This window comes from Vidua chalybeata, chromosome 2 (genome assembly GCF_026979565.1).
Source record: "Vidua chalybeata isolate OUT-0048 chromosome 2, bVidCha1 merged haplotype, whole genome shotgun sequence".
Taxonomy (NCBI): Eukaryota; Metazoa; Chordata; class Aves; order Passeriformes; family Viduidae; genus Vidua; species Vidua chalybeata.
Genome location: NC_071531.1, coordinates 11,334,074 through 11,361,691, shown reverse-complemented (window position 1 = coordinate 11,361,691; position 27,618 = coordinate 11,334,074). Strand labels below are relative to the sequence as shown.

The window sequence follows — 27,618 nt, the reverse complement described above, 5'->3', positions numbered from 1 at the left end:
ATTGCAACATCATCCATTTGCTTTTTGACTCCACCAGTAGAGAATAGAAAAATGCCCTCTTCAGCCAAATCTGATGTTAGGGACTTGCAAAAGCAGAATAGCTACCCAAAAAGAGTTGTAGTGTTGACCAGCTGGAATTTACCTAGTGACTTTTTAAGAATGTGGCAATCTACAAAAACAACTATGAGGACACTTAGTAAGATGAAATTAAAAAAAAAATCTTCAGAAAATCAGCTCAAAAAAGTATTTTCAAACATGAAACCTTAAATAAATGGTGAAGTTTGACTTCCCTTTTGGAATGTTTTGATTTCTTCATGAAAAAAAACTGAGTTTCCTGGGATGTTATCTGGCTTGTCAAAGCCAAGCATCCTGTTATGTGGGCTGCTTATATCTGCTGAAATACTTGTTTTAGGTAGGATCTGGCAATTCATGGCATATACTTCTACTGTATTTAAAAGTCCTGTCTCATTTAGAAATTAAGGACAAATGTGGATTCTTATTGAGAATTACGTGCTTGACATAGCATACTAAATCCTATCCAATACGAAATATCTGCTTGGATCTGAAGAGATTTCTTTCTCATTTATAACTCTGTATGTGTGAATATCACTGTTTCTATGTATCACAGAAATTAAAACTCAGAAATTCAGGCAAATCTTAGTGTGCATGTCATGGTTTAACCTCAGCCAGCAAGTAAGTTCAACACAGCCACTCACTCACTCCCCTATTACCCCCCTCAGGTGGGATGAAGTATCAGAATAGAACTTGTAGGTTGAGATAAAAAGAGTTTAATAATTGAGACAAAATAAGAGATTATAATAATATCAATAATACTAATTATAATAGTAAACATATATTACTAATAAGAATTGTAAGGAAAATGAGACATAGAGGAATAAAACCCAAGAGAAAGAAATTATGCACAATACAATCACAATTAGCAAAATCAAGTAGACCGCAGTGACTTTCAAGGTCATCATCCCTAGACACAGGCAAAAAGGAAGTGTATTTCACCCCAGTGTACTTCAAGTTTATTCTACAAAAGTCAAGACCAATACACTAAATGGCATGTGACAATAAGATCAGCTATATTTTGTGTTTAAAACTTTCCCAAGTCCTTCAGCCAGCGACTTGCCTATCTGATGACTGACAAAAACAGCGTCAACAAAACTGTTACAACTTTCTTGTTTTGTGGAGGGAGGAGCAGAAGAGCTCATTTCCACTTCATTTGCCAGGCCTGGAATAATTTGTCATTTGCTTTCCTGAGTTCCTGAAACTACTGATGGTCTTGTTAAAAGGGAAAGAAAGTAATGGGAAGACAGGTGGAGTCTTAATAAGGAAGCCTTTTATTTATAATCTCTATGAGCTAGCAGCACCTGGTGTACCAGTTCTTCCTACTGTTTGATAAAACATTATCAAATTTTATAATGCATTCTAGAAAATTATCTCTCCAACCATGGCATAAACACATTGTTCCTGAGTGGCATGTTGAGGAGCCTTAGAAAAAGGACAAATATTGTGTGTGGCCCAGACTCCTGGTGTGACTCTAAAACCCCAGAATAACTGTTTTCAGTTTTCTCTCTTCTATCATTCCAAGACCCCCATGGATCAGAGTTTCCATCAAAGTGTGCAATGATATATATCCATGTGCATATCATTCTGCTTAAAAAAGATAATGAACTGCAGCTCTCATTAACATTTACAAAGCCAAACCTCCTCATTAGAAGTGAGGAAGAAAAGGGCATGATATAATTAAATTAAGATTGCATCGAACCATGACCAAATTTAAAGCCAGAGAGTTGTGAGTTGTAAGTAGCATTGTTATGTCATGGTTATCTAAAGCTTCACTGTGGTACAAGCAGAACAGCAGCGATGGTTGTTTTTTCTCAGGGTTCTCAAGGAACATCTCGGGGAACAGGAGGTTTCCATCTCACTGATTCTTGACTCAGTCGAAGAGGCAGACCTAGGAAATTATTCCTGCTACGTCGAGAATGGGAATGGACGCCGGCATGCCAGTATTCTTCTACACAAAAGGGGTAAATATGCAGCTTTTCTCCATGAAAGGGTAAAGTGTAGGGGTGGTCAGCTTGTAGAGATTCCTTCTGATGCAAGCATGAATTTTAGCTTCCTAAGAATTAATAGTCAATGGTTATTTTTCCCCAGGAATTTGTATGACTTGCAAAATAAAAGAGAAAGGATGTTGTTAATTATGGCTGTCACTAGAAAAAAATACAGTAACACCTTTTAACTAGATCTCTATAAAAAAATGCATTTAATAATTCATTAACTTTAAAATTAATGAAGGCTCAATAGAGAAAAAAATCATAGGAAACCACAGGTGATACAATGCTAATAATTTTCTGCAAGAAAAAGAAATCAAATTTTAGGAAAACCAAAAACAAAAGCCTTCGACTTCTATCAGAAATGCCACCTAAACCCCATTCCAGGGGGTTCCTGCATAGCCTGACATGGACATTTTCCTTTCAGCACTTTTGTTGGAAACCTTTCTGAAATGAAACATCATGACAGAAGCTTCTAAGAACCCTCCTGTTTCTCCTCACTGCTCACATCCCATGATCCCAGCCTGCCTAATGGCCACAGCTGTCTCCCACTGAGATAATTGCAGGGAGATGGAAATTGAAGCTCCCAGACCCACTTTGTCCACTTTACCTCTCAGAGGGGGTTCCACATCCCTGGGATTGACACTCCCCACCCTCATGCAGCTTCCTGTTGACTTCAGAAAGCAACGAATAAGCAGAAGCAATGTCTGCATTTTGCTGACATTCCTGAGCTTTTTTAGACTGTTCGTAGAAGTGAGCAAACCAGGATCTTACTGTGGTGCTGAAGTATTTGTGGCATCTCAGTTTCTATCAAAGCTGTGATATCTTTCTTAAATTTAGTTTTGTAGCATGCAAAGGCTGTCTAAGCTTAGAAGGAAACCACTGATTTATGGTGTAACCAATTTATTTAAACATTTTGTTGGGTACCTCCAATTACTTGAATAGAACTTCATTTGTAGCCATTTTTCTAAACTCTTGTCATTGGTTCTTAAAAGATGCAGATGTGAATTACCAGATCTTCTGCTTAGCCTGACATTTGTCATATTTTCTTGAATTTTCTGAGATGAGAAATTAACTTATTAAGTAGTTGAACCTCAACAGTATACCAGCTAGTAGTCATATTCTCTGGTTCAGAGACATTTGAACCCAGAGCAAGAGCTTAACCCAAAAAAAACCACTGAAATCTGACAGCATCCTCCAAATAATCAAATTACTTGATGGAATACTGAAAATAAAAATTTTTAAAGGTCAAATTACTTTAAAACCAATATTTATTTAACTGTTACCTATTAAGTCACATACTGATGGCTAGTCCTTAGTTTCTCTTCCATACAAGCAGTAGCTCCAAGACTGAAAATATGTAAATCCTCTCTATTCTGTGACCACCAGATCTCTAATTTAACTTTGTGCATGCATGAATTTTGCAAGAATCTACTTTCCTTGCTCCCTTTCTTAGAGAGCTCAGTAAGTCAAACATACCACAGTATGTGACCTCATGATAACATGCTTAAGAGGGAGTAATTTCAATATTTAATTGCCCTTATAAATAGTAAAAGGACAAAAATAGCGGAAAAACTCCCCAAATTTTTTTTTCCTCTCTAAGTAAGGCTGAATCTGAAATAGATCTGGAAGCAAAATCTGTTGTGCCCTTGAAAGACAAAAGATACAAGCCTTCTACACATTTTGCATGTTGACAACTGTTTCAGTGAAATGATAAATTAAGCATGGCAGATAAAAATTTGAGCTAGTCTCTCAGGTCTCCTAGGAAGAGGAGTTTTGCACTGCTTGCTTAGTCTCCTGTATATCACCATGACAACCTTTCAGTTTAGGTTTCCTTGTTTAGATCCATATTTAGTCTCTGCTAGGAATGAGTTAGCTGTTTATTAATTTCTGATTATTTGGCTGACTTAGACCAATTGGGACCTAACAATTAGGTAAATTTGCTTCCTGAACACCAAGACATTTGCAGATGTAGTAGTTTTGGTTGGTTTTCCAGTTAGTGATCTTTTTTTCCAGCAGCATGAGTACAAAAAAGATGAATCTGGAATGTTCACTGCATACCTGAAAAAGAAATTATAATCCTTCTTCAACTTCCTGTGTGGAACATTATCACCAGGATCAGAAGGGACAGCAAAGCAGAAAACTCTGTTGCTGAGCAAAGAGAGTTCCTGGGAAAAGAAGTATTTAGGGCTAAATGATGCAGTGGGTATTCAGGTACAAAATTTAAGCCTTTCAAACACCCTTGTTACTGCTGCTTTACCCAGGTCAGTAGAGTCTCTGTACATTTAAAAGTCCAGGGGGAGATTTTAGACATGCCTACACTTACACAGGCCCTGAAAACATAAGGAGTTAACAGTCTGAATCACCACAAAAAGCCTGGATGCATCTTCCTTAATATTTCCACTGGTCAGCCTGACAGGGGCACACTCTCACCTCACAGAATCCCTGAGCAGGGTCCATCAGAGGCTGGTCCTGGCCCAAACCAGAGCCTGGCACATTCAGACAGGGAGAAGGGACTTTTGCTCTTCCCCTGATGTGGCACTGGAATGGGAAGCCAGAGCCTCTCCTTTCCTGACATGAGCTAATTTCAGGAGGGGAGCAGAACACTGCCCCTGGACTCCACCACCACTTGTGCAGGAAAACTGAAGCCAATTTCAGCATCCAGCACTGGGAAAAGCTGGGGGCCCTGGTACCTCCCTCCAGTGCAAACACCAGTGCTCTGTATCTCAGGGAGCCCAGTTCTTATTTTCTCCTGAACTTCTTTTACTCTTTGACTCGAGTGGAGAAAGCCTATGATCTATGTTTTTCTGCTGCCAGCTAACCATTTTTAGAGTCCTAAATTTCCTCAGATGCTGTGTATAGGGACCATTTAACTCAAAGGCGGTAGAGCATTTTAACCATGACAATGACAATGGTGTTTCCTTTTTCTCATTCATTCCAACAAAATTTGTAAAAAAAATAGGAAAAAGAGAGCAATCAGAACCCAAAAGATTTAACCTTCATCACTTTCCTCCACCTTCTGACCAAATCCCTGTCACTCTTACAATAATCAAGTTATTTTCTCTTTTGTGTGGGGAAAAAAAATCTACTTGTTATAATCGAAGGTTGATTTTGTTACTTACTGGTGGTAGGTAGGTGCCATTGATCATCCAGAGCAGTTACAGGCTAATCTTCAGCTAGGTAGAGGAACCTTCTAGAAATTAATTTTGAGAGTGGTACTGACAGCAGCTAAGCAGAAATTTATTAATGGCAGACCACAGATTGCAGATGATAGAACAGGTGGATCACAGACTACAATTCCATTTTTTCATAAGTTTTTTTAATTAAAGAAGACAAACTTATAGTCTATCAATGTAGTAGATAAAAATTCAATGCATAAGGAAGGAGAATGCTTTTCTGCAATGTTCTGTATAGACAAGTATGAATTTCATGCAGGATCAAAGTCTTCATAATCTTATCATAGACTGTGTTGTAAATACAGATTATTATCTAATTATGTGATTATTTTTTTGAAAGTCCTCTCTGTAAGTCTGCAAGTAGAACTCTACAGCAAAAAAAAAATCTCAAATTCTATCTTGGCGTTATTCTTTAAGTGGTGTGGATATTATTTGAAAAGCTTAATAATATTATTGGTATTTTTCCTGGGACAGACACCAGAACTAAGGTAACATGAGTTCATGGATTTTTTAAAAGTATATACTTACCTTTCTTCCCATTTTTATCTACACAGCATTAGCATCAGATTTCCTACCCTTAGCCTCTTTTATGGTTTCAGTTTGTTTTTCTCTGTCATAGGTGTTCTCAGTGGGCATATATGAATCTTGTTGACTGTAAATTAATGAGGGGTAGTTAAAACAAGTTTGGGGTTTTTGTCCTGTCAAGAAAAAAATATTTTCACTGAAATAAATTGTTTAGAGAAAATGTGTGTTTAAAATTGCCCATGAAAATATATATTTGAAAAATATGCAAGGTACTATTTCCTAGATGGAATGCATCTTGAGGAAAGCTACCTTATTTTAAAATCATAATTTTTTTAATTCATAAGCATTATATTATTATTTCCTGTACAATGTAATAGCAAATTCTGAATAGAAAGTAATTCCAAATTATCTTCATATGGTTATTAATGATAATAGAATGGCTGACAAGCACCTTAAATTGCAGTGTCATTCACATAATAGTGTAAATCTGGTTTTATTACTTACAGACTTGAATGTGTCATATGCATTTTCAGTCAGTTGGACACAATTTCACACAGTGGTAGTGATGAGTGACAATTAAGACTTAAAAGAGAAAAGAAACTAGTTCTTTTCTAACCTCTGCAAAGAAACCCCAGGTGTTATATCTCCTTTTACCAAAAAGCTTCACAATGCTTCTGAAATTTCTGAAAGGAAACTCATCATATGAAATATGAGAACAATGAGTTATATTTCAGCTTCTGCTAGTTGGACCTGAGTACTTGTTAACTCCAGTGAATCTCTGAGTCCCAGTGGAAGCTAAACTGTTAAAGAACTCCAATCCACGTGGTCAGTTCTGACCTTACATGAGTCTATCTTCCACTGTATAAAGCATTCACTTTTTATTCTGCACTGCAGGAAGGCTTTTCCAAGACCTTCATCAGGTTTTAGAATTGGAATTGCAATTGGATTGGATTTGATGGAAATTGATTTTTCATTCACCTATGGCCATTGAAGAAGCCTTCAAGTTGTCATTGTGGTCAACAGTGCAAATGTTCTTTCTCCCAAGAGTTTCATGACACAAGGCCAAATGTCAAATATCAGCTCTCTTCTTGCCCCAAACCTAACTAAACGTGACTGTCCTTTCACACTCAACCTCATCTCAAATTAGTCAAGGAATAAAATACTAAAAACCTCTGCCTGAAAGAAACTCATCATAAGATCACTTTTAATCAGTCTGGTTTTTCTCATCCTTTAGAGAATTGGACTGAGATAACTCCAGTAATAAAATTTGTAAGATTATTCAACATGTGCCTAAATCTAACTTTCTTCTGACAAATCTTAGTGCTGATAATGTGTCAAACAAGTTGGTTTGTTTAACAGATTACTTATTAAAACAACTTTTGTACCACTTTTATCACAGTACTTTTATGTAATGTCTAAGTGCAAGTCTAACTTTGATTGGCAAGGATGAAAATATTTTAAAATAAAATGTCACAATTTTTTTCTATTATCCATGCATAGCTAAATTATTCTTTAATGCTCTCCTCAGAAAAAAAAAATGCAAACAGTATGCTTTATAATCTTAAATTCTTGGAACTCAGTACTCAATTTTTTCCCCCACATTTTTAGCACCCTTTGGTGCCTCTTACATTCATTTCTTTCAGAAATTCTAAATAAAGTAATATTGTGGGCTTGTCAGATTTCTGTAGTACAATTAACAAATAGAAGTGTCTTGGTTTAGGGTAAATTTGGGAGAAAATTTTCAAAGGGGTTCTTTTAGAATGCAAATTTAAGCGACCCCTCCCCCAACTGGTTCAGGAAAATATTTCTTTGGAGAAAAGTGGAAAAAAATTGTTTATTTAACAAGCAAAATATTCACTAGCACAGAAAATGAACAATATTAAACAATAAAACAGACTCAGAAAGTCCCCTTCCTGGGCTGTAGCTTGGCTCTCTCAGTCTCTTGTCAGTCCCTCCAGCACTGGAAACGCCGTGGCCCAGGCCAGGGCCAGTGGGCCACAGGTGTGAGCTCCTGGTGCTCTTCTGGGTTTTTAGTCTAGAGCAGGTTTGAACATGTCTAAGAAAAAGAAAAACCACAGTCTAGGGAAGTTCTCTGCCTTAGCTAGCTAAAAACTATCTAAAAGCAAAGGAGAGCTCTGTCCCACCGTCTATCCGTCTGCAGACAACACGGTCCAGGAGAAGGATGCCGGGGAGCAAGTGCAGTTTCTGATAACAAACTCTGAACTTCTCTCTCTTCATTTGCTCTTGGAACTAGTCTTAAAGGTGCAAAACTTATTTTTGGGCTAAACAGATGATGGGGATATGAGCATCATAAAGGACAAGAAGCTCTTCTAATGAGGAAGATTTCAGGTCATACACAATTCTTTAATTTGGGGAAGATAACCAAAGATTACTGCAGTTCCACACCATGACACTTCTTCCCTTCAATCTATATCATAAACTGCCTTTAAAATGCATTATTATGTATTTAAATGTAGTAAGCTTCAGTAACATTTCAGCATCTTTATTTTCCCAACCTTATCCTCCTTTGAGCTAACATACTGTTGGAGATAGTCAGTGTAATTACTCTCCTACTGGGAAAAGGTATCCTGCACTTCTCAGCAGAAATAAAAATGCCATCAGTAAGAATATACTTCTATTATAATAATGTACTATCTCTCTTCTAATAACACTGGAAATCCAACAGCACCAAGGCTCAGATATGTTTTCTGCCATACTAATGAATAGATTAACCAGATCCCTGTGTTGCATTCGCACACATATATGCTTATGCATATATAATCCCAAACATGACTAGTTCTTTTCCATAAGGGAATCAGGAATATATATTATTTTTTGTTATAAAAAATAAACAAAGAAAACCAAGTCCCAATAGTTCTAATAAATAAAATGAAATTACTGCACTGAAAACCATATTGAAAACCATAACTAAATTCAGCCAGCTTCAATCAGTTCTGCAGACATCCACAGGCATGGGTGGCACATGCTGGCCGAAAACATATACTTTGTGCAAAGAAATTATTTCATAATCAAGCTAATGAGTAGCCCAAATCTGCTTCTACTGCTATCAGAAGTACTATTGTCCTACAGAATCAATCAGTAATTATTCATAACAGTATCCATATAGGATATCCATATAGGATATTCACACATATCCATCTAGGTACCTTTAGCACAAACAGATTTTGTTTTGCAATTTAAAACAAGCAAACAAAAGTCTTAAAAAGTAGAGAATAGATTTTATACATAAATGTATTGGATATGTGTATGCTATATAAAGCTGGGGTTCCATATACTTTGGGAAGATAATTTGTTTTATAGCTATGCTATAACAAATATTGTAAAAAGCAGGGAAAAAAGAAAGAAAAGAAAAAAAAAGAAGAAGAAAAGAATGCATAAATGCATACTTAATTTTAAAACTGTGAGTATGGGTTTCTTTGTTAGCTTAAACTCTGCCTACAGTTTAGGGCTGATCTCTGAAATGAGATTCAGACAAGTGTTCCTGTGTTAGCCAGCTTTCTTCTTCCTTTAGAAGAAACACACCCGTTCATAACCAAACCTGCATGTTATAACACAGCAGCTCCTGCTCCCCTTCCAAATTATATTTATTATCTTTATGGTTCCTTTAATAATTGAAGTCTGTGAAAGTATCCCTAAACAAACTGAGAACTGCCTCTAACCAAACCCTATCTGTGAGTTAAATTATCCAAGACAAGCAGAGAATGGAAATCAGTTTAGGCCACAAAGTTGCGAAGATTTATTTATGTGCTAACCTGAAGCTCTGTGAATAGTCCTGTTGACTTCAGAGGGATTACTTATAGTCCATGAAGTTGAGCAATCTGCGTAAGTGATTGCGAAATTGAAACCTTAGATAGACTGTAATTGGATTTTGAAAAAGGCTCAGAAACTGAATACACAGCTATAAATCACATGTGCTCAAAGTGTTATAAATCACAAAAATAAAAAAAGAATGTTTGAAATATAATTCTTTTTCTAAGCAGTTCAGGTGTATGGGAGCTAATTAGTGAATAAAATTAATTTAAAATTTTTACAGATCATTAAATGTAAAGCCCCTGTAGCATGTCATATAAGTCAAAAGATATGAATCTTTGACAGAACTCTTTTATTTACTTTCTTCTTACAACTTCAGTTATGATAAGTGAATTACCTGTATGGCACAGTGAAAGGAAGTTTATCAAATATTAGATCCAGGTGAAGATTAAATAAACAACCTACAAATGCATCAAAAAATTAGGAAAGAAAGGTATAAAATGAGTGCATTTATTACAAGCCATATATGGTTGATATTTGGAGATGACACGTGCTTTGTTTTAATTAGCTGTCTCTTTCACTGAGTTTCTTGACCAAAGCCTCCTGATAAGGAAAAAAATTGTAGCCATTGGTCAAAATGCTTGTAACAAATCTTGTTTTAAATTGAAGCTATTTATTCAGAAACCGATCTACTACTGCTGCAGCAATCAATGTGTTTTCCTTGGAGTAGAACTACTCCTGAGCTACTGGAAGACTGTTGTTAATTGCCTGTAACTAAATGATTGCTGTGCTTCTGGATGTAACTCTCTGGCACTTGCTCGTTTGCTGTGTTTAACAGAATGCCTGTCGCCCTAAGGGTTAGCCGAGTAATTTTCCTCTACTATTTTCTACATTCAGTCTCAGCTCCTTATGGAGGGCCAGGTCCGTAATTTGAGCAATGCAACACTGGGGCTAAATAGATTTTAAAAGGTTTGCACTTCTCATATCTTGCTTCTGATGTGGAATTATGATGAAATGGAATCTGTTTAGTATGTAGTCACTACAGGAAACTTGAATTTCAGCAGGAAAAACTGATCACACTTCAAAGGGAGTGTAATGCCTGATGCAGCAACTGTGCTCAAATCACGCTGTAAAAGGCAGAATAAAGCAGCAGAAAAAAATGTTATTGTGAAGGTAACCATGAGCTGCAACTTTGCTGCTACTCTTTAATTTGTCTTTAACAGTCACTGTTGAAACTGCTGAAAGACACATCACCAACACCCTTGGAACTCACAGAGCATTTTTCAGAAGTAAGCTCTCCCAGGGAGGAGCTAGAGCACCTTCCCCAATTCATGTTGGGAAAACAGAGGCACAGAAATGTGAAATGGCTTCAGTCACCTGAGGGACCAACAGCAGAGGCAGGATTGAGCCTTCTGCTTCTTGCACCTTCAGTTCAGCTCAACACAGAGTAACACTGTTCCTAAAACCCCTGAGGCATCTCAGAGCCAGCCAGAGGCCTTTTAGGGCACAGATTAGCATCCTGCAGAAAAACAAACTCAAGGCCTGAAAACAATCAACCTGGTATGACACTGTGCCCAGCCAATCCCCCTGCCTTCCATAGTGCTGCACAGACGTGGCTGTCCCATTTCCAGCTCTTCCCACTTCCAGCACTTTGGGGCGAGCTCAGGTACCTCATGGGCTGGTTGTAAGGATGCAGCAGTCTGCTGGGCTAATCACTGCCCCTCTCTGCCTCTGAACCCTGACAAACTGCACCCAAAACACAGAGTGAACATGTGCTGATAGATGCTGTCCAGCACAGAGGAAAGTACAAGCTGGCTCTGTTCAATCAATAGACCATGAAACTTCCTTTGCAAACAAATCTGTTTAAGAAAGAATCACTTTATCTGTGTACCATCATGATGGCTCAGCAGTAACACACGAAAAGGTAATTGTTTATATGTTTCAGGCTGACTAGAGAATTTTGTTGTTTGCTTTGATGGCCTAATTAAGGACATTTTCATGTGCTTTCAGATAGATTTTACTGAAGCAAACATAAAGGCATAATCTTACTTTATGGGGAAACATATAACTAAAAGAGACTGACGGCAAAAGTGATGTAGTGTATTAGTCTTATTGCATGCACAATGATAGAAAACAGATGAATACCTGCAGTTATTTCTTTCCATTTAATATAAAAATCATTCATTGAGGAAAAACTTCTGTTTTCCAGTTGTAAAGTTTTTCTTTGCCTTTAGTGAGTCATAACAGCAGGCACATAAATAGAGTACTTTGCACCTAGCAACCCGAAATATTAAAGCCTTTCTTCTAGTTGCCATTGAACAGCTGCATCACCTGTATTACAAAATGATAAACAGGTAAGCCAGTGCAATTTCCATTGCCATTTATATTCTAAAACACTGCATTATTTGTCTATGCAAACCATATTTTATCGAATGTTTTTAATGACATTTCCCTCTCTGGAACAGAAAAGTATTGGGAGTTTGAAATAACCATGTCAGTCTTAAAAAATATCTAACACAAAAGAGTTTCCAGCACAGTGTTGGAAAGAATGACATGGAATAAAAATGCCTTTTTATTTTATTTTATTACACTTTTAGTATCTTCTAGAGAGCAATGAAATCTTACAGTTGCCTCATAATAATAAAAAAAAAGGTGTGTGATTCTCAGTAGACACTGTCAAATAAATGCAATTTTCAATTTTTCCTCTAACCTTTTATTTCTCTAATTGAATTGTATTGTGCTGGATTATCAAATCTGCACAACCACACACAAAAAAGGTTACTCCAGGTCCACACTACACTCAGACAGAAGCTGCTCACCTGAAGAGGACACTGTGAAAATAACACTTGTTCTAGCACAGATCTTTTATGAAGCAAACTCTGTATCTTAGATTTCCAAGATCTGGTGTTTTATCATTCCTCAAAACTGTGTGATTTGGAAAAGCATGGAAGGTCTTCAGACTTGCCATCTAGTGATTTCAAATTACAAAATTGTTAGCAACTCTCCTCCTACCCTCCTTTTTTGACTCTACCAGTTTTCAGTCAATGGGCAAATGAAAAGTAGCAAAGCTCTGTGAGCTTTCTTCAAACTGGGGGAAGCAAAAGTCCATGGTGGCATATTACCTTTGCCCTGAAAAGTGGCTCTACTGCTGGTGCTGGACACTTGTGATGCCCACAACTGACCATTCCCTGTCCTCAGGAACGGAGCTCCATGGTGATGATCCCAAACCATCCAGCAGCAGAGACAGTAGGGGATCTGAATGGGAATGTCATAACAGACAAACCAGGACTGCTTGCTGTGTCTATACATTAGCTAAGCCCACTAGGGGAAAAGTGAGAATAAAATGCAGTCCTCTAGGAAACTGTTAAAAATATTAACATAACTGAGATGTGAGGTTGTAGGGTTCCTTGGATAATGTGTCTTCACATCTCTCAAGTGTTTTCTGAGGTTTTAAAATTATTTTTATTTTTATTTTGGAAATAAAATCCTAAATCTTCTTCAGTTTGCCCACATCCAGTTTGTATATAGAATGAGGGAAGAGCTGATTTTGCATTATAAGTCCTCAAAACATTCGCCTTTGATTTCACTCTAAGTCAAATGGCAACATTTATCTAGGTAAAGCAAATTGTTATCTACAGAAAGAAAAAAGGAAGAGAATTACAAAATGTATCACATATATGCACATACTGATAGACAAACACACACACACACACACACACACACACACATCCCCAGCAAAATTTATTTCTTAAATGAGCAATTCCTAAGGTGTATCAGAGGGAAAAAACAGTTTATTGAAGAATAAAACCCCCATCAATTAGGTATTCATTCAAGGGCTTTATAATGAAATAAATACATAAATAACCCATAATTCATTATTTTATTTTAATGTTTGACAGAAATACAAGGTCTGCTGCTAATCTTTCCGTGGTTTGGAATGTGGTTGTTACTGCGTTTTGTAATTCTTTGCAGAGCTGATGTACACAGTTGAGCTTGCTGGTGGGCTTGGTGCTATTCTGCTGCTGCTTGTTTGTTTAGTGACTATCTACAAGTGTTACAAGATAGAGATTATGCTCTTCTACAGAAATCATTTTGGAGCTGAAGAACTAGATGGAGGTAAGGCAGATTCTTAGCACATTTTCTGCTTTCTAAGAATATCTGTCTTTTATTTCTCTCAACCAAGCCCCAAATTTCATTTCAGTTCAAGATGTGTTAACAACTGCAATTTTAGGTGCTGACTTGAATATACATTCTTCATACAGCACATAAGCACAGTCACTGCTGAGCTGATGTATGTGCTGCTCTCTGGAGCTCCAGAAGACATCCATGTTTTTTAGATTTTTATTCCCAACACTGAATGTAAATTGCCAACATCTGTACATTAAGGATTTTCTCTTCCTGTCAGTACTGAAAGACAGCTTTACTTCTCTGTGAGCAAGGGGGTGTTTTCCCTAATTGTATTCAACAGATAGTTGGAGGTTGAAGTGTATCTCAATTTACTGCTTGTTTAAACTGATCAGTTTCAATAAACCATACTGAGTGTTTGGGAATGTACCCAGTATTCCTTTGCTTGAGTTAATTTACTTAATCACTGAGCAGGTTGCAAATGGTCATTAAAGTTATTCTGTGATTCAAGAACATCCAGCCTAAACAAAAGTAATCCACAGTATATGCATTAGCTCTGTCAAATATATACATGCATTTTCATTTTACCTTTTTAAGGACTGAAGGAAAAGGTCATCTTTGCCTCTAGCTTTACTAAACAAAATTAGGGTTGAACAGCAAACAGGGTTGAGCTGCAGGCTCTGATTAATTAGATTTGGTTTCTTGGGTAGAGTTTCTGGTGTTTCGAGCTACTACTATGTCTTTGGTGACAGGACCTTTTGTCCTACAGAAATACTAATAAAAGGCTTTTTTGCAGGTCAAGATAATAGCCTGTAGGCAGAAGCCACTGTGACATATTAAAATAAATATATACTGATAAAAAAGTGATGGCTAAATCTGTCACTGATAAGGAAAAGAGTAGTTGCAGAATTACAGATCCTTACATAAGATTTCCATAATAAAATCACTAGGGAATGACCCATTTCTGCCTCCCATCTAAAAATGCACAAGGATTCAAAATAGAAAATGCTCAGAACAACAAGCTAAAGAACATCAGAACATTTTGTAACCTTCTGTGGGATTTACAAAAAGATGTATTAATGTAGCAGCTCAGTGAGGAAAAAAGTCAGGTTATTCTATTTATTTTACCAAGGAGGAAACTGAGGCCCAGAGGGACTGTGAGTCATGGAGGATTTTGGCAGACACCTTTTTTTACAGAAGCTGAGTTCCTCTCCTATCCACAAAGCAGCTGCCATTTTAAATGGGCATGCTTACTTCCATAAATTATGTGAATTTAATAATAGTCATATTAGAATATGCAGAAATAAACACTTAAAATAATAACTGTTTAAATAGATGTAATTTAATATTTTCTCCCTTAGTATCAGTAATTCTTGCTTTTATAGTTGTTATTTATCATTTTCTCAAATAATTCCAATTCATTTGAGGACTTACTCTGCCAGGTGTTATACTCTTGCCTCTCTCTCTTGTCCCATCCCAAACACTGGTTGCTTGGGAACAGCAATACTTGAATCATGGATTTTAAGCATAAGAAAAAGTTACCTCTAAAGAATACTGTTCTGTGATTCAAAAGGAGGAAAACCAATATCCATTCAGTTTATCCTTCTGAGCAAAGGTCATTGTTAAAGAAGGTCAAGCATGGATTTTCCTTCGAAGATCAGGGTAAACACTGATAGCTTGAGTGCTTAACCGCAGCAATATAAAAAGAAAAATACTACTTACAAATTCCTAATGAAAACATGTAGCTGCTACTGTTTCAGTATGCTGGCAACATGTGTTAATGAAGTGACTGCAGCTGCACATTTCACTCTGTCTCTTTCACTTACACTCGTGCAAAAGAAGGAAGATGGAGAGAAAATGTTCCACAGAAGCCCAAGACATGGCTTGTGCAGAAATAAATTGCAGACATACACCAAGATCCCTTCCTTTGGCTTAGTTTGTTATTGACAAACACAAAATGCTGAACTCTAAGATCCTATTCTAACCACATCTCCTGCAGTGCAGCAGCAGAGCGCCCACGTTCTATTCATAATTTACACCATGTTCTGTCATACTTCAGGACAGCATGGAGATAAGCAAACATCAAAATATCACAGTCTTTTTTTTATGTGTGCTGTATTGTACCCAGAGAGGATTTGAAACACTTTAAAGGTGAGGTCCAATTAAAATTTTCAGTTGAAAATCTCTTTTAAAATTCAATGCTTCATTTCTTCCCTGATCAGAGAACAAGCCCTTCAGGATGTCAAATCTCATCACAATTCCTTTTTCCTTTCCAAGCCTTAGACACATCAGTTTTTCTGAGGCTAACTAACATACGCATTTTTGTGGGAGGCATGGGTAAATTGTGAGAAGTATTTGAAAACAAAGTATTTAACCCTTACAGCTAATGCAACTCAATTTATTACTTTCTGTAGGATACTGCAGATTAAAGAAGTGTTTGCAGCTGTACATTCCTCGCTTCTCTAACTTACACTTGAATTTCCCAGTGTTTTTTCTCAGCCTAAGGACAAGACTCTCCTTCTGTTGTTCTCTCTCCTGCAGACACTGCAGCTCAATCCTGGGAATGGGAATTGAAGCCCCCTTTTATGTTTTTGTGGTTGATTCCCTGCCTTTCCTACTAATTTTGGATACAGTAATATTGCTGCTTCTTCTCTCATTCCGTGCCTGTGCTTTCCAACTGCATGGGAGTGGCCCCACACGAGGGGAATGTGTGATGGACACCACAATGTGTCCTTCAGTGCAGAGGAGCACAGGGTGCCCCTGTCCAGTCAGGGACCTCACTGTGAATGTCTGACAGCTCCCTCTGTCACTGGAGCACAGGGACAAGAGGAACACTCTGACCCTTGGCAAAGCAGTAGCTTTTTTTACCTGCAGGTGTTTGGCATGACCTTGCATCTCTGAGCCATAACTCACCACTACCGATTTGGTGGCCAGAAACTCCCAAATCTTTCTGGGGAAGAAGGAAGGAAAAATCTTTCAGAGGAAAATTTTCAGAGGAAAATCCTTCAGAGGAAAAAATCCTTCCTCCAGAGGAAAATTTTCCTCTGTTTAAGAGTAAAAATCCAACTCAAGATCTCTTTGCATACACAGTTAAGATGATAGCTTGAAGTGCAATGTAAACAAAGAAATGTCCTGACTGTTCTGAAAACAACAACATTTTCAGAAATAGATACTTTACTGGGAACTTCTGAGGGATAATCTTTGTCAAATGTCAGGTAACCTTTTTAGCTTTGCAGCTTTAAACTTAAAAGCTTATTTTAAAAAGCCTTGTCCATAAAGCACACTTTAGGGACTAAAATTATATTAGTGGAAGCCACGATTTCTTCTGTTTTGTTGTACATTGAGCTCCAACAAAAGAGATTTTATACCGTGTTCATTTTCTGTCACTTTTTAGCAGTGGTTTTTTGTGTATTTTTTACTTTCCAAGGAACTTCTCTTGCTGCTGTTCCCAGTTCTTAAATTACTTTATGAAAATAAGTATTGTACTTTAACTGACAGAGTGAAAATGTAAACAACCATCTACAAGTACCTCCAATCAACACATGCCCTGACTTCTTTCTAGCTTGCACTCTGTGACCTTAAAAGCTCATTGTATCAAAAGATATATTATTACTGTATAGAAATCTGCTCTTTATCTAGATATAAGCTGACTTCCAGGCACCCTAAAATAAGTAGAAATTTTCACACTGTTTTACCTGGGACAACTTTCTCCTTTTACATTTCCTGCTCATCAAATTGTGCAAGGATCAGTCCCCAGGCATGACAGCCACAGCTGCCACAGTGAAGGTGGAGAGGAGAGTCACTTCTCTCAGTGGTGCAGTTATGATCCTGCCTCAGAGTGGATAGGAGGCTCAAAGTGATCCAAATAGCTGGCTTTTTTTTTTTTTTTTTTTTTTTTTTTTTTTTTTGCCATTTCAAGATCTGAGACGTTCTAGTGCATATGTGAATGACTGTATGCTAGTTTTAATTTACATTATGGATAAATCCAGAAGTCTATGGGTGACAGGCTAAAAACCATTGGATGTGGTAAGATAGGCAAGCATACTCAAAAACTTCTGCATGTGTTTGTGTTTTAGATTCTAGTTTCAGAGGCAAGACCATATGGTACAGCTAAGAGTAGAAACAGTTTGCAGGTATCTGCTGCTACCATTACCTGGGTAGATTTTTAGTCTTTTAAATTGGTGGAAATTTTTTATCATGGAATTAATAAGCAAAGGTGAACACAATCTTAAAAAGAAAAAAAAGAGAAAATTTTCACTAGGAGGCTGGCAAAAACAAGTAGTAATTGAAGACCAAACCTGACTAAATGTGATGTAAAGAGAAGAAGTCAAGCTTTAGGCTCAAGGGAAAAAAGAAGACTGTAGGCAACTGATAGCTAGAAAGTAAGAGTTTTGTTTAAGAGCAGAAATTATGACTTTCACAATGACCCTTGGTGCCTTTAGGTTCCATCAGCTGTTTCTAAAATATTGGCCAGGGGCTCATTATGGTGTCCTCAATCTTCTTCTCAGCTTTCTTTGCCATGGAAACCTTGTTGCATTGAAGGAAGCCACGGCCTCTGTGCAGCTCTGTTACAGGGAAGGCGACTGGGCCCAGGCCTGGGGAGTTTCAGTTCCAGAAGAGGGAAAGTGGCTACTTGTTTGGTTTTTTGTTTGTTTTCCACCACATTGCTGAAATAAAGAAATAAAGCAAAGTGCTCCTAATAAGATTAAAGTGTGTCACTGCTGAGCTCTCTCAGTTCTGGAAATCTTGTTTGGATTTGGTACATGACATCTATAATGTTTCTTGGCTAGGCTGTTTGCCCTTTCATGAGAGATGAATTTCTGCTTCTTGCTGAGGGAAAGCAAATCAATGCTCAAATTAGGAGATTGATGAAACTGGTTCTTCCTTGTAGTTCCTGTTGCACCTGGGAGTCCTTATGCAATCATGATTTTGTCTTTGCTATTATTTAGCTGCAAAAGACTAGCAGGGTTCATGGATGAACCTATGGGAATGCCCAGATAATATCTTATTAACTGTCCAGGACAAGAGCAGGTAAGAAATAGTTCTTAGTGGTTTCCCGGATTTCATCCCAGTGAAACTTTTAAGCAGCGAGGAATGCCAGGGCTTTAAGATTCTTCAGATTTCTGTGCAACTAAGTTATTAACTTTAAAATATAACTTTTACCATTGGTTTAAGCACCACCTAAGCACTTGTGTTAATGATTATGCTATGCAGGTATAGCTAGACTGAAATTACTGCTGAAGTTAGTGACTTTGCAATTACTGAACGTTCCCTGGGGACGCACAAAATAAGTTTGCAGTAGCAGTCTCACCACTCGTTTATATATTCTTATTGGCTATTGGCAAATTGTGACGATAAGAAATCCTGCTCTATGAATATCAATTTAAAATTCTATTAAAATCACCTTAGAAAAATGCAGCTCTCTTCTTTCTAAACATTACTGGTTACAAGAAGGGATTTTTCTCTTATTTAATTACAATTTTATTGCTGGAAAACAGTTTCTTTTAACTCTTCTTGTTTATGCTATTTATTTACATCTGAAATGCAATTCAAACAATAAAAACTCAATTTATGTCTCCACTAAATATGAGATTTTCTAGATTCTGTACATGAAATGTCCTAATTAAAAGGAAAATTCCTTCTTATTTCTCTCTTCCTATTTCACAGCATCTAAAGTGCATGTGTAATTTATGTTATATATATATCTTTAAAAATAAAATATTACCAAGATCATCTTTGGAATTCAAACTAAGAGATTGTTATAGGTTAAAAAGTTCAGATATAAAGTAGAAAGAGACTCCCATACAATTCAACATCTCTCACTTGCACAAGAATATGAACTATCACGAGGAATGCTACATTTAAAATATACCATGCCATGGAAAAAATTGTGTGGGGTGTTCTTAATTTTTATTAACATTAAAAGGGCTTGACATTTTAAAATAATAGAAAATGTTGCATCAGCAACAGTAAATACTGTTTTTGACAGACCTAGGATTTGAGTGTTTTATTCAACTCATCATTAAATGACATTTTTTCATTATATTAAGGATAACCACTATCCCAATGTATATATTAAATGTAGCCCCCAAGATAGTGAAGCAAATATACATTAAGAAATGCCATAATTCTGAAGCAACTACAGTCTCTGAGATATTTTGAAAGGTTCTTTGTAACCTTTCCTGAACATAGCATGTTTTTCTAAGACAAAAGTTTCCTGTATCAGTTTGACTCCTGCTCTCTGCAGCATTTGGAAGGATCCAATCTTCAGTTTCCAAAGCTACCCTTGAAATCCTGAAACATTGAGTTAAATCAGTGCATTGCTCCTAACTCCTGCATGAGTATCCAGGTATTTAAGAGGAGAGCACATGTTCAGCTGAAGGAGAGGAATCAGCTGTGCAGTTCCCTGCTGATCTGGAAATGAAAGATCTGCCCAGCCTTGCTGGCTACACTGAGCTGTGGAGCAGCCTGTGCATGGTCAGCTGCCTCCACTGCACTGAATGGTCCAAAAAGTACTGCAAGCTGCTCTGAGAATTTCGGGATGCACAGACACATGAGCTGACTCCATCATCTAGGTCATAGATCTTCATTGAAATAAGCTTCATTATGAAATGTAACATTGTGGGATTTCTCCTTGTTTTGATCTCTTAATCTCTCCTGTGCTAAAATGTATAATGCCAGCTAAAAGTCAGAATTTCTCACTGGCTTGAATATGGCTGATAAGAAAAAAAATTACTCTAGAAAGATTTTTGGCTTTTTTTTAATTTTTCAGGATGATTTTTCTGTCCCCCATTAGCAGAAATATCTTGAGTGTTTAAGTTTAATAAACCCTCAAAGGCTCAAACTGCTGACTTCTTCCTATGTAACATGGAAATCATTAGAAAACACATACATCTATAATACAAATTTGATGTTAAATGTGTTTGGTGGTCCCTGTTGAAGAGGAAGTTTTATCTTTCTTTCTGTAGGCACCATCTTATCATTTCTTCATGTGTAGCTGTTAAGAGAGCATGCATACAGATGAGTTCTTATATGTCTGATAGCAATTTACTTACCCAAAGATCCCATTTGCATGTGAAAACGTAGATGCATATAGAGTCTGGGTTTCATTTTATGCTTACATTGAGCCTTTAGGTGACTGCTGCTGAGCACATCCTTGGAATAACAAGAAGCATTTACAGCTTCATCCCCTAAAAATTTATATCACTTCTGTTGGATTAACACTGTAGAAAGTTACAGGGAGTGTGACAGCATACTCTGCATGTAGATGAGTACCACAAGGAATGGGCAGGATTAAATATTGCATGTTCCAATGATGTGACAGGTGCTTTGCCTAGAAACCTGGGCCACTAAGTGAAGTAATCTTTCTGTGTGTTATTAATGAAGATGAGATTTGACCCTCAGTGTTTATCCCTAAGGTCTATATAAACCTGTGTCTGAGTGTAACTCCATGATCATTGTTCACTTACAAACTTCTTTTCAGCTCCATAGAATGGTTTAAATGGTAGGACAATTTGTAACTCACAGTCTGTTTTGCCTGGAGTCTTGCAGTACTAGTGGTTTGGGGCTGACTGAAACTTTTGTAAACTGAACGAATCACACCTTGAGCACAAGCTGCATTTGACCTCATCGTGATGAACTAATCCAGAGCTTCCCCATGCCTGATGCCCAAACACATCTCTGCAGATATACCGTAGACCCCAACCATTCTTTGCCCTACAAATACTAATAAAACTAGGAGGGAAAGATATCTTCCCTGCAATACAGGATGATGAATCTGTAGTTAGTGGAGATGCTGGAATCTCCATGATATGAAAAATATGTACTTTAAATAAATGCATAAGTGCAATATTTGCATATGCAATAAAAAAAATGTCATAGCACAAATAATCCCCTCCAAGTAAGAATGTGTGCTTGTATCTTAACAGGCAATACTCAGCCTTTAAAACTGTTTGAATTCTGCATTATTTATTATTCATCTCTTTGAGAAATTATGCATTTTCATCTTTACTCAAAAACTCCAAACAGAGCAGCACTTGTCTCAAGCCTGTACCATGGCTATGACCATTAATGAGGTGACAATAGAATATGTCATTGCAGCACCAGCATTTTGTCAGTTGTAATAATTTCCCCATATATTTGTTGACCCCACTGTGTGCTAACTCTTCTGCTAGGTAAACAGTCTTACTGCAGAAACCTGCAGTGGATGTCCCTCTATATTATACTTGAGCCAATAAGTCTTAATGCATTATCAAAGGCAGGAGGTGCTTGTCTGTTATTAAAGGACATATTTTCATGAATACTCCCAAAAAATCCTGGAAAGTGGGACCCATAAAAGGCAATGTTTCTCTTTTTCTTAGTTTCCTTTTTTTGCTGTTGTTTTGGATGGTTTTGTTTTTTTGTTTTTTTTTTTATTTGTTTAGTTTGTTTTTTTCTGTGGCTATAACAATCCAATAGATGATATCCCACAAAAGATGTACAGGGCACGGAATGTGCACATGGCCATTTCATGGGTTTAGAAAGTTTAAAAGTAGTAACAATACAACCATATTTGTTCTGTCATCTGCAAATGTTAATTAGCATAGTGCACATGGTTCCTCAGAAGGGAGAGAGGACTGCTCAAGATTAGCACCGCTCCATTAATTTCATTTACACTCTTTCCATCCACCCTACAGCTGGCAGGTTTTTCAAAATAATGCTGCCAGACTACAAAAAGGTGTAAGATGAAGAAAGGAGCTGCTCAATACATAAATGAAGCCAGCACTGAATATAACATTGCTTATGACACACAGTATTTAGAATATTCAGTTAGATCTCTTTTATAAGCAATTGATATTCTGGGTAGTCTGTTCATAATGTTGTCAAGAGAGTTAGAAGGATGTTAACATTTCATTACTCTTGTCATTGATTTTCCTCTGCTTTCTTCACAACAAAAGTCAAAACGTGACCTCTTATTCCACTGAATTAGTTCCAGAACACTTGGCATTATTGACCTCCTAATGAAAATTAATGGTGGCTCTTTTGACTCAGTCTTTCAAGTAGGCACACCAAGCACATTTAAAACACAGGCATGGTTATTTCTCATACTGAAGTAACACACTGTTAAGTAATGAAATGTACATTAATGCAACATTAAATTTGCAAATTTAAGTGCACAGAATTCAAGAAACTTAGACTGCATTATCAGGAGCTGAAACTGGAAAGATTTAAGCTTAGCAATAATTTCAGACCTGGAGAGTTAAAGAATTTTACAAGGAATGTTATATGTACACTTAGATAATTTCAGCCTCAAGTCCTAAATTTATAGTAAAATTCTGGAAAGATTGAAATGCTTTTACTATGCAGCAAAGACTTTTACACATTAGCTTAGTTATTTCCACGTTCTTTATTCTCCTTTTATGCTAGAGAAGAATGCAAATTATTCTTAGTGACTTTTGACTTTTGTGCTCATGAGCTGTCACCCTGAAATTGAATGGATTTCCTTCATCCAGATTCTTACATAAACTGACTTCTGTCTATGGATGTGGAACTCTCCTTCCTTGCATCTGTGTAACTAAAGACTATCCCTACCAGGTGAAACAGAAAAGCTGAATGGATGCATATCTGGAGACTGGGTGAAAACTTGCCATTTTATCTAAACCATTTCTTCATCCTAGAAACTTCTCCCAGAAATAATACCTGGGGAAATATCTGGGGAAACTGCTAGAATAAGGAAAAATTAACTTAATTTCCCTCTTTCCTTAGACAACAAAGATTATGATGCATATCTATCTTATACCAAAGTGGATCCTGACCAGTGGAATCAAGAAACTGGAGAAGAAGAAAGATTTGCTCTTGAGATTCTACCAGATATGCTGGAAAAGCATTATGGATACAAGTTGTTCATACCAGATAGAGATTTGATTCCCACAGGAAGTAAGTAATGTCTTTATTCCCATGTGATATTGAAGGATAAAATGAGTGATTGCAGTGATTGTTTTAGTCTTGTTTCTGTACCTACTCTTTCAGAATGTCAACTTTTCTTCCATGTCTTAGAGAATGGTGAGGATAAGCCACGAAACATTAATGTGCATTTCCCAGATAAGAAGGTTATTATTTAGTAATTGTATTGTTTTGATTGAAGGTAAAACAGTGCAGAAAGGGGATGCATAAGTAAAGGAAATGAAAGAGACTAACATTTTTCAGATTTTTTGAGTACTTGCATATCTAGGAATGAATACCAAGTTCTTTGTTTTCAGTTCCTTATATTTTGTTTGGAAAGATATCCATGATTCTAAGTATTACAGAAATTCACACAGGAAGGAAAAAGCTGTGTTTAGACTAAGGCAATAGTTGAGTAATAACTTCTACACCAGAAAAAATGTAGTGAATTCTGTCACTGTCAACTGTAGACAATTGTGTAGTGGATGTAGTTGATCATTCTCAGAGACTGAATACTAGAACTGATTCCAGCTGGTATAAGTAGATATTTTTCATGTTCGTCTCACATGTTCCAACATAAGTGCAGTAATATTTTGTCAGTTGTTGTAATATTCTTCATTACTTCAGTGTAACCATATAAACAGTGACTAAGTTCAATACATTTAATGAAAGATAAAAGAAAGGATACTTGGTATAGACAAAGAACAACATAGAACATCAAACAATCTAATGGATATTTTTTAAATCTACAGCAAACTAAACACTAATTTACTGGAGATAACAATTTTTATGAATGTATGTGGAAGGGGCATGAAGGAAAAGCAGAATCTAAGCCTACCAAAAAATTTAGAATATCATTTGGGTTTGAGACTGAGGTCCTGAAGCACATGGCTGCTGCTCTGTTGTCTAACTGGGTGACTTTGCCTTTTTAAAGGTAAAAATCATGATGGACATATTTGTTCCAATAGCGATATAGATGATACAAACCCACAGCTCATGAAGTAACACTCCATACAATCCATAGCGTGTGTGGGAATAGGTGTTTTGCAGGATCACAGAATGGCTGAGGTTGGAAGGGACCTGTGGAGGTCATCTTTCCAACCTCCCTGCTCAAGCAGGTCCACATGGAGCTGGTTGCTCAAGATCATGTTCTGCCAGGCCAGCCTGGCACATTTATAGTTGATGTTTTTGCATATTTCAGTGAGATCTCTGGGGATCAGGGATTTGCCTCTGTTGTTTCTCACCAGTTTATGAGAGCAGACTGTTTTCTTAGATTGTTTTTTGAGCAATTGTTTTGTTTTGTAGCCTACATTGAAGATGTGGCAAGATGTGTAGACCAAAGCAAGCGACTGATCATCGTCATGACTCCAAGTTACGTGGTAAGAAGAGGTTGGAGCATCTTTGAACTGGAAACAAGGCTTCGAAATATGTTAGTCACGGGAGAAATCAAAGTGATACTGATTGAGTGCAGTGAACTACGAGGAGTTATGAACTACCAGGAGGTTGAGGCCCTAAAACATACCATCAAGCTCCTCACTGTCATTAAATGGCACGGGCCAAAATGCAACAAGTTGAATTCCAAGTTCTGGAAACGTTTACAGTACGAAATGCCTTTTAAGAGGATTGAACCCATGACAAACGAGCAGGTTTTAGATGTCAGTGAGCAGGGGCCCTTTGGGGAACTGCAGACAGTCTCCGCAATTTCCATGGCTGCTGCCACCTCCACTGCTCTTGCCACTGCCCATCCAGACCTGCGCTCCACCTTTCATAACACATATCATTCACAGATGCGCCAGAAACACTATTATCGGAGCTATGAATACGATGTACCTCCTGCCGGCACCCTGCCACTTACCTCAATAGGTAACCAGCACACCTACTGCAACATCCCCATGACACTTATAAACGGGCAGCGGCCGCAGACAAAAACTAACAGGGAGCAGAACCCCGAAGAGGCTCACACAAACAGTGCCATACTGCCCCTCTTGCCACGGGAGACCAGTATATCAAGTGTCATTTGGTGACCGACATGCAAGGGGCTGTCAACCCCCTTGAGTAGGAGCAGAGTCTGCAGTCTGGTGCCTGGAACTACATCCTCGACTGCTGCTGTTAAACATGCATTACAATCGATAACAAACGAGGAAAAACAGGGTCTTGTACATATGTTTTTGCAATTTCTTTGTAGCATCAGTCTTCCTGTTTTACCCATGTCTCTTCCCATTCACATTTTTGACTTTGTTTTATATGTCATTGGAATTTGTATATTTACATTTTTTTTAAATGAAGAGACTGCTGTATAGATAGGAAACTTTTTTGCTTCATTAGTATAGTTTTAGACTTTTTGTTTGTTTGTTTATAACCTCTCTTGGGAATGCTTGGACAAAGCTATGTTGATATCAGAAGCACCATCCATTTTGTTGGCCTGCCTAGCCATGCCTGCTGCAGCTCACCTCTTTTGGAGAGTTCTTGTTCTTAGAAGGACCCCACTGCTCACTGAGAGCTCCAGTTTCATTTCTACTCTCGTAATGTGCACTGCTCCTTCCCTGCCCTTACAAAGACCCCCATTTGGGGTAACACTCCAGTCTGACCATCTAACATGTAACTTGCTAGATACCTGTCAAACAAGAGAAAATACCCGATCTGTATCGGTTGCTTCACAGTAGTCACTAGAGTGTGTAGAAACTATAGCCAGATTGGTTTTTGCTTTCTTGGGTTTGTTTTTTTTCTTAATTCTAATTTTAAGAATGAGTTGGTTGTATCCCTTTTATAAATATAAAAGCAACCCTATTTTTAACATGTCCTGGAAAAGTATTAATGTGGTTGTGGATTTTATTTTTTAAGCACTCATTTTTTTTCTTTCTCAACTTTCAAAATCCTGCAAATAACATTTGCAAATGTCAGGCGAGTAAGACAAGTGAGGCAATAGACACTGAAATGCAGAGTCCTGCTGATATGTACAGTGATGACTTCCAAACCAAAGGGGAATAAAAAAGACCGTATTGTAGATGGTTTGTCACTTTGTATTATAGAAAGTGTTATTTTCAAAAAAAAACGTAAGAGCAAAACATTATTTTCCTGTGGATTTCAGAGTCCCTTGTATTTTAATGTTCCAAAAACTGTATTTGCTTTAAAATTATATATTCAAGATTAAGAAATCTTCTTTCATTTGATTTTAGCTTGTAATGATAAATAAAACTTTATTAATTTCAACATGATTTCAGTAAGAACTCAGGCAGAAAAAAATGACATGATTACCAGAAATATAACTGTTTTCAGAATAAACTTTATTTATACAAAATTAATATTTAAATCAGACCTGGAAGTATTAAAACAATTTATTCACTTTAATGAATAAATAAATTAGTTTTATTTTTATGTATGATTCCATCTTTGAGGAGTTGCAAATAATGCATGTACCGTGGCTGACAGGGAAGAATAAAAGCCCACCACTCTGTTTACACCCAGACATCTTTGAGACAAATTAAATAAGCACCTTGCTCATACTTATGTTTTAAATAACGAAAAGTCCTTTCTGGTTTTAGAAGGAGAGAGAAGTGGTGCAGCTCTGCAGCATATTCAGGCCAAGCTCTCTGCTAGTCCCTGCTGGCAGAAGCAGAGGAGCTGGAGTAGAGTTACTGGTTGCAGCACACTGTCATAGAGTCATGGGTTTGATTTACCCTGGCAGAATTTTAACTGGTGTCCTGGCAAACAGACCTTAGGGTCTATTTATGTAATTAATTAGCTTTAGGTGTTTTTCTGGAAGCTTAATGATATCGGCCAATATAATGGATGTTGTGGGGTTTGCTCATCATGATTGTCACAACAAAAAAAGTAGAGCTTATAATATTTTGGTCTCCTTAATGAGAAGTGAGTGGAGAAGCTGCAGTTTGGGGGATATATGTGGGAGCAATCCAGAACTGACAGTGTGGGAGGAAATGACTGTGCTTCTGTTGTGGAAGTCAAGAAATCTCAGTATCTGCATAAGAAGCTAATAGACCTTTGAGGTGTGCACTTTTATTTGCTTAAAATATTTATTTCTC

General features: G+C 37.2%; 1 protein-coding gene across 1 annotated transcript in view; it reads left to right on the top strand.

Annotated features, from left to right (window-relative positions):
* IL1RAPL1 (interleukin 1 receptor accessory protein like 1) overlaps positions 1-26,892 on the top strand; it is a 670,743-nt gene extending 643,851 nt beyond the window's left edge. The window contains exons 8-11 of the mRNA XM_053934082.1: positions 1,891-2,036; positions 13,505-13,648; positions 23,402-23,572; positions 24,884-26,892. Of these exons, the coding sequence (XP_053790057.1) occupies positions 1,891-2,036; positions 13,505-13,648; positions 23,402-23,572; positions 24,884-25,602 (1,180 nt within the window). The 3' untranslated portion in view covers positions 25,603-26,892. The remainder of the gene's footprint in view (positions 1-1,890; positions 2,037-13,504; positions 13,649-23,401; positions 23,573-24,883) is intronic.
* The last annotated feature ends 726 nt before the right edge of the window (positions 26,893-27,618 follow it).